Here is a 16,377-nt window from a genome sequence, read left to right as displayed (position 1 = left end):
AAGGACATAGCTTCCATTTATGCAAAACCAGAGTTTCTGCATTTGGTCTGTTCAGATCAAATATGTATTTGCTGATGGCCATTTGTCATTTGTTACCTACTTCAATGTAACCTCAGAATGAAACTGCATTTTTGTCTTGGACCACTTGCAGTATGCTGAATTTTTTTTTTTTTTTTTCTTGTCACACTAGTTGAAAGAGTTACAGCTAGTTGTAAGGTTTTGGATGGAGTGTGGGCAGGAATAATAAATGAAGTGAAGAATAAAAGCTTTCATTCCAACAAGAATATTTCTGTAATGCTATCAGAGCAAATTTGGATTGAGAGAGAGAGAGAGTGGAAACATCAATCAGATCATGGAAAAGAAGAGCACAAGTCCCAGAGGTCATTCCGTTCCACTTAGTGCCAAAAGATATGAGGTTGAGAAAAGGGTGTTCTATAGGAGAGGAAACCTGCACAAAATTATGATTTCAGTTACTGAGAGGAAAGAGTTATCTGATATTCTTGTTGGTAGATAAACAGTCTGCATTATATCATTGCTTATAGCAGATACTACTCCTGTATTGCTTCCAGATTGGCCAGTGGAATAAAAAAGCTAGTTACACTGTGGACAGTGACATCACCTAAGAATATCACTTTACTGTTTGGATAATTGAATTATAGACAAACTAACATCAGGGATAAGAAATCAGAAAGGACTGGGTAGTTTTTAGAATTTCTGGAATAGTAAAGACAACAGATAGTGTTACAGAATGGAACAAGGAAACATTAAGCCAGAGAATGTTAAAGGGGGAGGATTCTAAATTCCATTCTCCACTATGGAATTTCAAACCACACAAAAACACAAGCACTGCTCTTGTGGGGAAAAAGTTAGTCATAGAGTATTATTTGGACAACCAAAATGTACAGTGGTTGTTGTGGTGCCTGGTGTTTGAGGTTTTGTCAAAAACAAGAAGTCGAATCGGAATGTCTGTTGGTTATTACATTATTTGTGCTTATACTGTGAATATTGCCGAAGTGGATTTGAAAGTAATTTTGTGTGTGTGTGTGTGTTATTTTTTGCAGGAGAGCTTTTTTTTAACTACAGCAATAATATAATTTGTTGATGGTTGATGTTGGCAAAGAGTTAATTAGAAAATAGACATCCAGTGATAGGAGATATTCTTGGACATGGTCTTGCAGAACAGATGTCAACATGATGTGTTAGCTGATTGGGAAGTCTCCCAATATGTTATCATTAGGTTCATTCTCATCTAGTTAGCATCTGGCCTGCTGAACCACTTTTACTACTGTATCTCATGAATTGAGGAGGTGGAGGATGAGCTGCTCCCTTGCAGTATGTTTAATATGCATGTGAAAGGTGTTGCTCACACTACATTTCCCTAAGGAGGAATAGAAGCCAGAACTTGAATACAAAACTTGGCATCAGCCACTTCAGTTTTACTGACAGTGAAGAAAACAGCATTACCTCCTACTTAGTAGATTGATATTCCTTTTAAAGAAGATAACTATATGATTGGTAATTCTCCTTAAGAAGATAACTATATAAAGCTACCCATCATTCAGCAGATACAGAATGGTGCCATTTGTTACTTGGCATTCATTCATAAAATTCACAAACTATCTTACCTTGACCTTCTTGTTCATTGTTTCTTGTTGGTTGCTTGTCTTCCAGTCAAATTTTTTCTGTCATCCTTTTAATGCACTGTTAATTATTTTACATTATATACATTTCATGCAAAGCAAGAATCCTTATCTTTTATCTTACTTTTAACAATATCCAAATTTCTAGACAAGATTTCTCTTCTTGAAATAATTTTAATGTCTGATCTTTCTTGGTATTAACATATCACAAATATCACTTCCTCAGCATCCAAGAAACTAGGCTTTCCCTCTTTTTTTCTCTAGGTGATACTTCTGAACAGCTGTTATCTCTACAAATCCATCCAGCCATTGTTTTCACATTTGGGTCACCTTTAAGTTGATATCCTTAAAAGTTCTTAATTTAGTATAGAACACAACATTTCCAGATGTCAGCATGATGATGTATTAGCTGATTGGGAAGTGAATTATTACTGATGCCATCAGTAATAATTCACTCTTGCTCTAAAACTTTTAAGACATATGCAAAATTGCTGGCCTGGTTGGCTGACTGGTTAGCATATGTGCTCTTCAGCCAAAAGGCTGCGGGTTCGAACCCAACTGTGGGCATGGATGTTTGTGATTATCTGTGAAAATACTAGTGGTGCAGCACAGTAGATGGCGTTGGTGTAGATGATACAGTTGGTGGATGAGGTTGAGTGGTGAAGACAGAGAGTTGTAGAGTAGGTACCCTCTCTCGATGAGTCTTGGACTCCCTGGAGGTGTCAAATAATAATAATAATAATAATAATAAAAAAAAGCTAATTACTGCCCTTTCACAGTTCAGCTCCAAAATCACAGAACAAATGTTTTTCTCTTTGTTCATTTCCTTTGTTGCTGTTCTTTGGAACATCTTTCCTTATGTATTTCCTAAAGAGTATCATCTATGGGTCTTTAAATCCAATGTTAACAAGTTCTACTTTTTTTCTTTTTAATTCTCTCCACCATCTGTACTAGTGTACTATAGTTCAAACAACCTTTCATGTATGTTGGATTACTATCAACACTGATAGTCATTGAATAGACAACTAATTTAGGAGCTACATCATCATCATTGTCATCAAATTCCTGACTTGTACCCTCAAGGGGTGTACAGGATATGATAGTACTACATGAAAAATTTACATCATTACTATCTACAATTTTCCTCCAAATCAGTCTATTACTTGTCAAGACTCCAATATTATCATTATCAGATCTTATATTTCTATCATCTAAGGAACATTGTACCTACCAAGCCACCTATATCTTGGTCTTCTTCTGGGTCGTTTTCCTGCTAACCTGGCAGAGAACACTTGTTTTGCTAATCTCTCCTAGCCCATTCTGTTTAAGTGACCATACCACCTGAGATTAGCTCTGCTAACGCATTCCTGGATGCCGACAAAGTCAAGTTCTTTCCTAATATCCTCGTTTTTAATATGATATTGCCATTGATACCATCTGTTCACACCTCTAATCTTTCTCAGGACTTTCATATCTGTGGTCTCTAGTCTTTGGTCAAGTGTTTTACTTCTGACCAGCTCTCAGATCCATAAGTTAAAACTGGTTTGAACACTGTCTTGTATACATATACAGCTAATTTAGTGTTCAACTAATTTCTCTCTTATTCCATATGAATTTATTCAATTGACTTCCCACCATACCAGCTTTGTCGATTCTGTTGTCTATTTCCATATTTAATTTACCATCTTCACTAAAAATCGTGCATAAATAGCTGAAATGTTTTACTTGTTCCACAGGTTCTCCATTCACAACACAGTTGACATTTTCAATGATTCTGCCTATTTTCCTTGTCTTTGTCTTTTTAATACTGACCTTCATACCATATCTATTACAACAGTTATTCAATTTAGTCAGGGAATCTTGCAAACTTGTAGCGGATTTATTTAGAAGTATAACATCATCTGCATAAAGCAAAGAGCTGACATTAACATCTCCAATTCTGATATCATGTTTAATACCACTTTCCTTCATAATGTGATCCATATAGATAATGAATAACAGAGGGGATAATGTACATCCTTGTCTCACACCAGATTTAACATTAAACCATCTTCCTGTACCTCCTTCAATTCTGACTGCTGACTTACAACTCAAATACAGACTAAGTATTTCTTGATATAATGTCCCATTGACACTATATAACTGTAGTGTATTGAATAGCTTCTCTCTTGGCACCTTGTCATATGCCTTTTCCAGATCGACAAAACTTAAATACAGATCTTTATTATATTCCCATGTTTTCTAGACTATTTGTCGTAAAGTGAAGATCTGATCCTGACAGCCTCTATTTGGCCTGAATCCAGCTTGTTCTTCACCAAGCTTTTCTTCCACAATTCTTCTCAACCGTTTCTCAAGTATACTTGCATAGATCTTGCCAGGAACACTCAGTAGGAAAATACCTCTGTAATTCTCACATTCAGTTTTATTTCCCTTTTTATATATGGGTACTATGAGAGCTAGCTCTACTCCAATCATCGGGTATTCGTCCCTCTGTCCAGGCTTTCTGAACTATGCAGTGCAGCCACTGTAAGACTTTTATACCACCATACTTCAACATTTCTGGTCGAATATCATCTACTCCTGATGCCTTTCTACATTTCAAGCCTTTGATGGCTTTTTCTACTTCAAGTATGGATATGTATTCCTGACTGTATGCCTGTTGAGTGTTTTTTACCACTGTGCTATCATTGCTTATTTCGTTTAGCAATATTTTGAAGTAATTACTCCATACTTCAAGGATGTCTTTTTTCTCCTGTTTTCATGTCACCTCTATCATCTCTAACTCCTTTTACGGCACTCTTTCCTCCATATTCTAAGCTTCTTCAACAACCTCCAGAATATCTTACCACCTTCTTGATATTTATTTTCTATGTTCTTGCCAAAGTCCTCCCATGACTTTTGTTTAGCTAGTTTTACACAGTGTTTAGCATTCTTGCATTTGTCTCTGTATTCTCTAAGAGCAAAAGTTGACTTATTTGCCAGGAACTTTTGATATGATTTCTTCTTTTCCTTCACTGCCTCTTTAATTTCCTGTGTCCACCATGGAGTCCTGATTTTTCTATCCTTGCAGACAACCTCACCACATGCCTCTCTGGCTGAATCAATCAGGGTTTTCTTCAAGGCTTGCCACTGAATCTCCATGGTTTGGTTCTTGTTCTCAACTCTTTCATTTTTTCTTCAAAAAAATGTATGTATGTTAGTCTATAGTTCACATCTGAGAGCTGCTCAACTTTTATTCGCTTTAAAACTTTCTTACATGTTATTCTTTTCAATATGAAATTCAATTTTATCCTGCTCAAGACTAAACAGTGATCGCTTCCAATTTCAAATCCTCTGTACACTCTGGTGTCCTGCACCAGTGAGAAAACATCACTATCAACAATAACATAGTCAATGAGACTTTTCTTATTCCTTTCCTCTTCTCTCCATGTGAATTTGTGCACATTTTTATGTTGGAACATGGTGTTAGTAATAACCAGTTCATGTCCTGAGCAGAAATCCAACAGGTATTTGCCATTATTATTAGCTTGGCTCTTTTCTCCAAATTTTCCCAAAATATTTTTGTATGTCTGACAACCATTCCTACTCTACTATTCAGATCCCCAACATGGATCAACTTTTCCTTTTTCATTGTGTCAGTTGCTTTTTGTAAAGCATCAAAAAATTCCTCCTCTTCTACCTTAGTAGAACCTTCTGTGGGACCATAGGCACAAATAAATCTCATTGTCCAGTTCCCCATTCTCATATTTGCCCACATCACTCTACTTGAGACTGCCTGCCATTCGAGAAGATTAGCCTCGTATTTAGTGTTGAATACTATGGCTACTCCTTCTTTTCCTTGATTGTCATTGCCTGAATATAACATGTTGTATTTATTGCTCAGAAAGATCTCACCAGTTTTTGTCTTTTTTTTGTTTCAGTCACTCCTATTATATCGATCTGGTACGTATCTAATTCCTCAGCTAGCTCCATTTCTTTGCCATTCAGGCTTCTTATGTTGATAGTACCGATCTTTAACTTTGGTGATGTTGAGTTGGGGTGTGTTTTCAGATTTGTTCCAATAGCTGACTTCTTGCTGTTTGCCCTGGTTCCCTGGCGAAAACAACGGGAGTCTTATTTAACTGGGTGATGCTCCAGCTTGTATGAAATTTTGTCAATACCATCATTTTGTATATTGGTTTAAGCCAATAAGAATATAATTTGGTCGGCTAAATACCAAATTGCCAGTCCATCCTCGTTCGTTCAGTATCCAGGAAGGGTGCACCACGAGAAGGTGGATTGAACATTAGGTCAGAAGCCCTGGTCAGTTCTCCGCATTTCTTTAAAGGCTATGTGGAGGTCTCCTCTCAGTTATACAGCTTTGACCCTTAAGCACCCGTTTTAAATTTGGTCATAGATACAAGGTGTATTCATGGTAGTTCCATATCACTAAATTACTTTTTTTTTCTTTTAGTATTTTGAAGTGGGTGTTTGAAAGGAATAAGTTGAGAACCATTCATTCAGTGGAATAACAGTCTGATGAGCTGTATAATGCTATTCTTCTTCTTCTCCTATCATAGATCAGCAACCACCTTGGCAAATTTTGAGGAGATTGATCCTCAGCCACTCTGACAGTCCCTCAGAGCTCATGCCAGTCAATCTGCCAGCCAAGATTTTCTTCGTGTTCTTTGTCCTCTTCTTCCATTTATCTTCCCTTTTAAAATCAATTGAAGTATCTTATATTTTTCATTACGAAGTAGGTGACAAAGATATGCACTTTTCCTTTTTTTTTTATGGTATCTAAAAGTTTACGTGATTTCCCCGTTTGTTCCAGTACTTCTGATTGGATGTTTTTGCTGTCCATTGGATTTTTAACATTCATCATATAACCACATCTCAAAGGCTTCAAATTTTTATTATTGATGTTGTCTTCAAGGTCCAAGTTTCTGCGCCTTTCAGCAGTACAGACCATACATAGCATTAACCATGCGTACTCTAACTCTAAATTTAAATTGCGGTTATGCAGTGTTGATTTCATCAGGAAAAAAAATTTTTTCTTGCCATTTCAATTCTAACTTTTATTTCCATTTCTGGATTGCATTCTTCATTTAACCAGAATCCGAGATATTTAAACTTTGTCACTCTTTCTATTTGTTTCCCATTTAAAGAAAATGCTGAATTAGGAATTGATTTCTTGCTTATGACCATGATTTTAGTTTTGGTGATATTTATTTTTAATTCCATTTTTTTCACTCTCTCCGTTCAATAGTTCCAGAAGATTTTGATGATCCTGATTATTTCACCATTTACATTAATGCTATAGTCAGACTATTCCTGACCAGCATAGTGGAGAGTTTGTTGGTAGATCGCTACCATCAAGAGGTACTAGTGTACAATCTTTTGGAACATTCTCTCCCTCTCTCTCTCTCACACACACACACACACGTGCTTGCTACAGTCGCTTCTTGTAGATACTCTGTTTCTAAAGAGGAAAAATTTATGAAGGAAATCTATAATTCCCTTGAATTTCTCTTTGTCATAATGTACTTTTCTTTCTTTACTATGATAGTCAATTTTCTAGCCTACATCTTATGTTTCTTGGATCTGTTCATTTCCGTATCATCTTATATGTCTTCCATAATGTCATGTTTTTGAATTTTAAAGAATCTGAACTGCCTTACTTCACCCCATAAATCGATTTCATCTTTCATAATATATATATATATATATATATATATATTTTTTTTTTTTTTTTTTGATATATTTTACGTTTTATTTTGCAGCACTTTATATTGGTCTTTTCTTATCCTTTATAGTTTTCAAGTTCTAGATTTTAATCTTTTAATATTTTTCATTTTTAAATTTTACAATTGTTGCAGTGTATTTACTATTAATATGACATCATTCATTACTGATTTTATCTCATCTTTTAATAGTATTCTATTATTTTTATGCTTTAAACACTTATTCAAATAGTTTAATTTTAAAATTCAAGGGAGCTTTATCTTACTATTTTACATATCACTAATATCATATTCGTTCATCACATCTGCAATTTCCACTCCAAATTTCAAAGATTACCAAAGCACAGCTAAGGTGGGAAATAACATCTACAGTCTATGATCATTTCATTAAATTTTTAATTTAAAATTAGTTTCAGTTGATCATCTGTGATGCTCAGAATGCCAAAATGCAGACTCCTCAATACAAAAATATTTTATAAAAAAAAAAATTTCCATTAATTCAAAGACACATCCTTGCAGACATGTGTAATGCTATGCATTATGTGAAGGACCACTATCCAGACTGGTTTCAACCTTTATTGAGGTCTCATCAACTGGAGCCACACCCAGAAGAAATACCAGGGTGAAAGTAATGCAAAAGTCATATATTTCTCATACACAAGTAGTGAAAAGGTATAACATGTTATTAAAATAAGGTCTCCCAATGAAATTGTAAATGAATTACTTCAATAACAAACAGGCACATGAAAACAGTGGTAAGAAACAAGAAGTCAAATGAGTTGTCAAAGTGCCTTGATATCCGTGAGAGTCAGCTGGATTTGTTAAGGAGTGCTCTTGTTTTAGTAATCTGATTGCCTTTTGTAATAAAATTACAAGAGTGGTTGATGAGGGAATAGCATATTTTGTCATTTTTTTTGGATTTTACAAAGACATTTGACAGGGTATCACATGATAAGCTGATGTTTACGTTGCAGCACATGGGTTTAGATGTTAGGTTAGTGAACTGATTTGGGATTGGCTGTCTGATAGGTATCAGAGAGTTGTGTATGACGGAGCAGTATCAAGGAAGCAGAAGGTTACAACTGGGCTCCGACAGGGCTCAATACAGGGAGCTGTATTGTTTAACCTTTTATCAACATTGCCAATGGATTGCAGGGGAGGATATTCAGTTGTTTGCAGATGATATGAAGCTGGGAAGGGTCATTAGTAATAGTGCAGATGTGTTAGCCCTGCCAGAAGATTTGAATAAACTGAACAGATGGGCAGATGAATGGGGATCAGTTTAATGCAGCTAAATGTAAAGTCGAAGTTTGGGATATATTGATGGGAGGCTGCATACTCTGTTGGAGGAAATGGGGAAGGCAAGGGATCTAGGGATAATGATTGATAGAATGAAATTTCATGAAACACACTGCAAAGGTGGTGAGGATAACCCAGTTAATACTGAGAAGGATACTGACCAACAGAGATAAAAGAGTTGTCATTCCATTGTATAAAGCCCTGATAAGACCACACTTGGACTAATGTGCTCAAATTTGGTCCCCAGGAGATAAATTAGCCATGGAAAGAGTGCAGAGGCAGATAACAAAGATGATATCAGGACTGTACAATGTTAGTTATGAAGATAGGCTGAAGGAAATGTGATTGGAAAGTTTGGTGGATAGAAGAAGAAGTGATATGATTGAGATTTTTAAACTGTTGAGAGGAAGTTACAAGGTTGACACTGGGGAGTTCTTGCAAAACTTGAGAGCAGTAACAAGTCTGCATAGAACATCCAAGACATGCTCAAAAGAATTAAGATCAGGAGATCTGGCTATCCAGTTCAGACATACGATAGCCTCTTCTTGAAATATTAGTTCGCAAGCTTTGCTTGATGAGGACAAGCATTATCCTGTTGTAGGATAAATGTCATCAATATCAGACCCATATACTCACAAATATAGGGGTCCAGGAACTCATTTCTAAGTTTTGGTATTCATGGTTCTGCTAGGAAACACATTCAGGTTGGGAATCCACCCAACAAGATGCAAACCTTAACGCTATCTCCATCATACGTTTTTCATCATACATATATATATATATATATTCTAAAAAGAAGTCATGTATTTTTTAAAGACATTTTTGCACATCTTGCTCCAGCAATTTGTTTTACTACACTTTTAACAGTAACCACAAATTTAGGAAAATAAATGACATACGCAAACAGAATCGTATGGCAAAAAAAAAATTATTATTATTATTATTCAGGCCTCCATGGAGTCAAAAAGACTCATCGTGGGAGGTCCTTCCTAAGAAACACAAAGTCTATCAAGACTCATCGAGGGGAGGTCCCCTCCCCCCTAAGAAACACAAAGTCTATCATACTACTCCTTAAACTCATTGACCGTTCTCACTCTCACCACTCTATCAGGCAATGCATTGCACGGTTCCACCACCCTCCATGCAAAGAAACCACTCCACACCCTCTTGCTCACAGTTTCCTTTCGTAACTTCCAGGGATGGCCTCTTGTCATCACTCCTTCCCGCTGTTCAACCAAGCGAAAGAACTCCCCAGTGTCAACCCTGTAACCACCTCTCAACAGTTTAAAAGTCTCAATCATATCACTTCTCCTATCCACCAAACTCTGCAGTTCACATTCCCTCAGCCGATCCTCATAACTATCCTTGTACAGTCCTGAAACCATCTTTGTTATCTGCCTTTATACTCTTTCCACAGTTAATTTATCTCCTTCAAATCCTTGGGACCAAATCTGAGAGCAATAGTCCAAGTGTGGTCTGATCAGGGTCTTATACAATGGAATGATAACTGTTTTATATCTGCAGGTCAGCATCCTTCTCATTATTGCAGCAATCCTCTGTGTTACCTTCACCACCTTTGTAATATGTCCCCTAAATTTCAGGTTTCTATCAATCATCAACCCCCAGATCTCTTGTCTCCTCTACTTCCTCCAGTATAACTCCTCCTATAGAGTATGCAGTGTCCCATCGATGTTTCCCAAACCTCAAGACCTTACATTTTGCTGCATTAAACCGACATCCCCATTCATTTGCCCATCTATCTAGCTTATTCAAATCCTCTTGCAGGGCTGCTGCATCTGCACTATTACTAATAATCATTCCCAGATTTTTATCATCTGCAAACAACTGAATATCCCCTTGCAATCCACTGACAATGTCATTGATATAAAGGTTAAACAATATAGGTCCCAGTACTGAGCCCTGTAGGCCCCCACTTGTAACCCTCTGCTTCCTTGAAACTGCCCCACTATACACAACTCTCTGATACCTATTGGACAGCCAATCCTGAATCCAGTTGACCAATCTGACATCCAGATTGGTCAACTGGATTCAGGAACTTAAATATCAGCTTATCATGTGACACCCTGTCAATTGCCTTCGCTAAGTCTAAGAAAATGGCAGTATATTCCTTTCCCTCATCTAATGCTCTTGTAACTTTATCATAAAAGGCTAGCATTTTGCTAAAACAAGAGCGCCCCTTCACAAATCCATGTTGACTCTCACAGATAACATTACCCTCTTCTGCCCAATGCTGTATAAGGTCCTTCACTACTTTCTCCAAGATCTTACTAACTATTGATGACACACAGACTGGCCTATAATTAGACACTTCCAGTCTGTTACCACCCTTATGCAATGGCACTATCTTACTTTCCTTCCATTCCATCGGCACCTTTCCTGCAGCCAGACTTTCATTGAAAAGCCAGGTCAAAGGCTCTGTCAGTTCCCTAGCACATTCTCTCAAAACTCGTGGTGAAATACCATCCAGTCCCACTGCTTTATTGACATCCAGAGTACTCAGTATTTGAAACACACTCTCCTCCTGTACCTCTAAACCTCAAACCTGCCCTATCCCTCTAGCATTAAAACTGACTCCTCCAGGATGAAATACTCCAATAAAGTGTTCATTGAACAGTTCCACTATGTCCTCTGCATCAGTCACTCTATTCCCATTTTTATCCCACAATATCATTCTTCCACAGTCATTTCTCCTCATACTGGCCACATATCTAAAAAATTCCCTAGGATTTTCTTTGGATCTTAGGGCCAATCTCCTCTCATATTCCAGTTTCGTCTTCCTTACCATACTAGTCACTGGCCTGTGTCTTATACTCTTCATGCATCTTCTCTTCACCTGTCTCCTTATATCTCTTCCATAACCTCTTTTTCGCATGCATTTCCTGTTTAATATTGTTTGTCATCCACTTTACTCCAAATTGTGTCCTCTTGTTCACTCATGGTATACAACTTACCATTGCTGCTAACAAATATTCTTTCATAATTTTCCACGCACTAATGATATCCCGGCCTTCCAATTCCTCCCTCCATGAAACTTCCCCAAGTTGACGTCTTAGACTATTATAATCACCTGCCTTATAATTCCACATACGTTCCCATCTCTTTGATACTCCTGCATGTCTATTCATTTTCCAAGTCAAAACCATATGGTCACTCTCTCCAACTGGTGGGAGAGATGTCATCTCAGTTGTACTAAATAATGCTAGTAATGATAAAAATTCATATAGAGTGCTGCAAATTTGTAAATTGTTAAACTGATACAGTGTTTATCAGGCTTGGAATCACTTTTTATGTCTTGTCTTGGTAAAGAGCATTGGCAGGCTAAGATTTGCAGAAACATTCGCAGTCTTCTTTACATTTCCAGGTTGACAAGTCTGAATATTAAGCAGTGCTTTTTTGAAACTGTCAGGTCTGCAGAATTGGGATTATGATGGAAAGTGAAAACAATTTTTCAGCCAATAGAAAGCAAGTTCTGTGTGTGTGTGTTGGGGATGATCTTGGAAAAGAAACCAGTGAGGTAATCATTACTGTTCAACTAAATTGCAAATGGTATTTTATGTTGACTGACAAAGGATATTCAGTTTGCTGATAATCAAAACTGAGAAAGGTTTAAAGCCAATATCAGTATTTTCAGTAGTTTTCTATATTATCTATGGTGTCTACAGTTTACATCTATCCCCCCCCCTTCTTCCCCAAGGAAATGAATGTATTTGATTCTATTTGATACACTTTACACATAAGGTATATGAAGAACAGACTATATCACAAAACCTTTACTTTTTGTGTGCTAAAGATCAGCTAACTCAGGAAGAACTGGCTGGAAAAAAGACCTAGAAAAAGTTTTTCTAGAATCAAACTCATAATGGTCCTTCTCTTGTGGTCTAGCGCTATGGAAACAAATATCAATTCCGCAGGACTACACTAGCACACATAATTTAATTCATTAAACTGAAATTATTTCTAGAAAAATATAAATGAAAGGAAAAATAAATCAAATGACTATTATAACAGGGTCTTCACAACAGTAACTTGATTTGTGAATATATGTTTTATACATTTGTGAACATATGTCTTATTCTGTATGCACTGTCTGTACATAAATCCAAACATGTTGATCAACACTATTGATGATTACTGATCAGAAACATTTTAAGTAGTTGCATATTCACTGCATAAGTGACATTTACGTACATCTGCATAAAGGTTTCTAATTCAGTTGTCGGTATGTGTATGTACTGCAAACAAGTAACAAAAACTGCATTTGTAAAGATTACATAATTAATCAAAAATATTCTCATATGAGAAAATCTCAGTAAGATAAATAGACAGAATGAAGATCAGGTTTGTATTGCATCACCCAGATAGCTAATAATTACATTTATAATTACTATTTAAAGCTGTGCTTCTTTCCAAAATGTACAAGCTGAAATATAAACAAAATATTTTTGCTTGTATTTAAACTATTTCACAAATGTTATTTTCTTCGAAAACTAATATAGAAAAGTTCTCATTATTTTCCATTTCAGCAAGAACAACAACGTACGGGGGCATACACAAATCCATCAATAATGTATCCACCAGCACCTAAATCACGAGAGAAACCTCGTTCTCCAGAGGAGTTCTTTGAGGCCCATGCCAGGGTCATGTTTTACCATCAAAATGGCAGGTTGTCAGGACCAAAATCTTGATTAATATTAATATGCAGCCGAAGTTTTGACAATTTTGCTGTAAATATACTCCAAGTTTTGTGTGTGTGTGTGTGTGTGTGTGTGTGTGTGTGTGTGTGTGTGTGTGTGTGTGTGTGTGTGTGTGTGTGTGTGTAAGTTGGGTGAGTGAGAATGAAATGAATGCTTTGTTGATAGCAGTATTACTTTTCTTTGTAAAATATTTTGAAACTTTTTGTGGGGAAAATGAATTATTTGTTCAAGCATTTGTATATATATGCCTGTTATATATATATATACACACAGCACTTTTCAAATTTTGTAATAAATTCTCTTATTCTGTATGCACTGTCTATACAGAATTGAGATACCACTCAATTGCTTAATTTTGAAACATGTATAGCATTCTGCTCCCAATTTTTTTAAAATTAGTAATGTGAAATTCTAAAATAAAAATTTATCTCAGACCAATATTTTGTTTTGTTTAAAATTTTATTTACAATAATTTGTTCTTTCATTCAGTTGCATTTTGTTTTCACATTCTTAAAAATTTGTTGCAATAATAATGCAAGACAGTTGCAATATAAGCAAACACAAACAGCCATATCCAGGAGACACTGCTGTAAAATCAATGCAGAAGTTACATATTTTTGATTTAATATAAAAATTCAATATATAGGATGTACATCATATACCCCCATTTAACTACTATATGATTTCATCATTGATTTAACCTCATCATCATCATCTCTCTCTCTCTCTAGATCCCACTGATGAGACTTGAATAAAGGTTAAAACCATATATGATTTCAGCATTGATTTGACCTCATCATAATCTCTCTCTCTAGATCCCACTGATGAGACTTAAATAAAGGTTAAAACCAATGGGAGTTGAAACCCTTCCCATAATCCATAGTAATATACACATCTCAAAAGAAGTGTGCTGTGCATTGTGGGATGCTGGGGCAAATGATGTGAAGTCAGCAACATTTATATTCAAGAAGCTAGTCATGAAAATACTTCACACAAAAACTTTGCTTATGTTTTTGTGTGAAGTATTTTTGTGGTTCCTATAAGTTTGCTATTGAAAGTTCACTGTAGCTTACATAAGGACCTACTGAATAAGTCTGCAGTGGACACAAGTGAGAATACCTGGAAATGGGAGAAATGACTAGCTTGTCAAGCTAGGAGCCATAAACAATAGAGACCTAATTCAGAGAAGGCCTTGAAATTTTGAACTAATAAAAATAACTTGAAAGGGTGGTGAAGTACAATATATAGCCTCTCCCACTCAAATGCCAACCTCACCTGCTTGTGGTCCACCCTGTTCTAAAAGTAAAACAAGGCACTGGCAACTGGTTATGGGTGGTATAACCCTAACAGAGCAAATGCTGTTAGCGGCATTAAGTAGCAACCCTGCCACTGAACTTATTCAGCAAAAGTCTAGTAAACTGTCCTGGTGAAATTTAATATACTTTCAAGTCTCAGTCAAAGAAAAGCTGCATGGACTATTAGGGAAGCGACCATGATTCAGGAAAAGGTAAATGAAACTGAAAGAAGGAATGCATAATGAAAATCGCAACATGGAATGCAAAGAACATCACACACAATAAAGAGAAACTTGATGATCAACTAAACTAAGCCAATGTAAAGAAACAGAAACCAATGTACAAATCTATAGCAGAGTAAAAAAAAAAAAAAAAAAAAAAAAAAAAAAAAAGAACAACAAAAGCAAGTATAATGATGAAGAACAATATTGCATATTATAACTCGTGTACTAAAAGACTAATAGAAATTAGACTCAAAACATTAAGAGGTTACATAACAGTAATCAGTGCACTAGAAGAGGAGAAAGAAGAAGACAGTAAAATCTTTTACAAATAAGCAGAAAGTCATAGACAAAACAAATAAAACAGACTATTTAATACTAGCAGGGGATTAAATGCCATTATAGGAAACAGAAAAATGAGAAGTAAGGAAAAAAATAGAGAGAGAGAGGGATGGAACAATTTTGAAACTGAACTAGAAAAGGATATAACTAAGCAACAACCAAAAACCTATAAAATTAAATACATGAACAAATAAATAAAAGAAAAGGTAAAAATACAAACAGGAGATTTAGAAAAATGGATAAATTATTTTCAAAATCTCTGGACTGTTGAAAATAAAGAAGTAAAATTTTATACAACAAAGAATGATCTAACAAATTATTACAATGTCAGAACTAAAAAATACAATAAAGCCAGTATATTATTATTATTTTTATGTAACACCTCCAGGGAGTCCGAGGACTCATCGAGGGAGGGCACATACTCTACAACTCTCCGTCTCCACCAACCTCAAATACTTCATCATCTACAACCAACTCCATCTACAGTCGACCACCACAATTAGCATTTTAATAGACAATCATAAACATCCATGCCCACGGTGGGATTTGAACCCACAGCCCTTTGATTGGAGAGCAGATACGCTAACCACTCAGTCAACCAGGCCGGCAGATGAAAAATAAGAAAATACCAAGAGAAGATGATATAAACATAGAACTGTACAAAAATGTAGGGAAAAATTTAATGAGAAAAAGAGAGAAAGACAGAATCTGTAAATGTTTCTTTTCAAGAGTTGGGTGTTGTAGTCCAGGAAATGCTTTATGAGGGAAGGTTGTTCTGAAGAATGAACTTGCATGGAATGAAAGATGAATGGTAGTAACAGGTTCAGTGATTAGTAGTTGGAAGTTTTTCCATTTCGTTATACTATAAATTAAAGATACCAAGCAATTATATATATACTTAGTTTAATCCTTTATCCAAGTGTAAGCAAACAAAGTTTGCGCCTGAAGTGACTTGAGAACAGGGCAGCTCATACATACGAGGGTGGTCTGAAAAGTTTTCGCCCTAACAATGAAAAAACGAATTTATAATTTCAAAATTATTTTTATTTTTCAACATAATCTCCCTTAACACTAATACATTTATTCCAGCAATGCTCCAGTACCATTATCCCGTCCCTGTAGTGGTTCTCATCAAAATCTGC

At 35.9% G+C, this 16,377-nt stretch overlaps 1 protein-coding gene across 2 annotated transcripts in view; it reads left to right on the top strand.

Moving 5' to 3' along the window:
• Positions 1-13,815, top strand: part of LOC150106601 (uncharacterized) — a 128,860-nt gene extending 115,045 nt beyond the window's left edge. For both annotated transcript variants that reach the window (XM_090392563.1, XM_090392564.1), the window contains one exon: positions 13,207-13,815. In XM_090392563.1, the coding sequence (XP_090248689.1) occupies positions 13,207-13,368 (162 nt within the window). In that variant the 3' untranslated portion in view covers positions 13,369-13,815. The remainder of the gene's footprint in view (positions 1-13,206) is intronic.
• The last annotated feature ends 2,562 nt before the right edge of the window (positions 13,816-16,377 follow it).

The sequence above is a fragment of the Typopeltis vanoorti genome, chromosome 5 (assembly GCF_054136105.1).
Source record: "Typopeltis vanoorti isolate ZY-2024b chromosome 5, IOZ_Tvanoo_1.0, whole genome shotgun sequence".
Lineage (NCBI taxonomy): Eukaryota > Metazoa > Arthropoda > Arachnida > Uropygi > Thelyphonidae > Typopeltis > Typopeltis vanoorti.
This window is presented reverse-complemented; position numbering and strand designations above follow the sequence as displayed.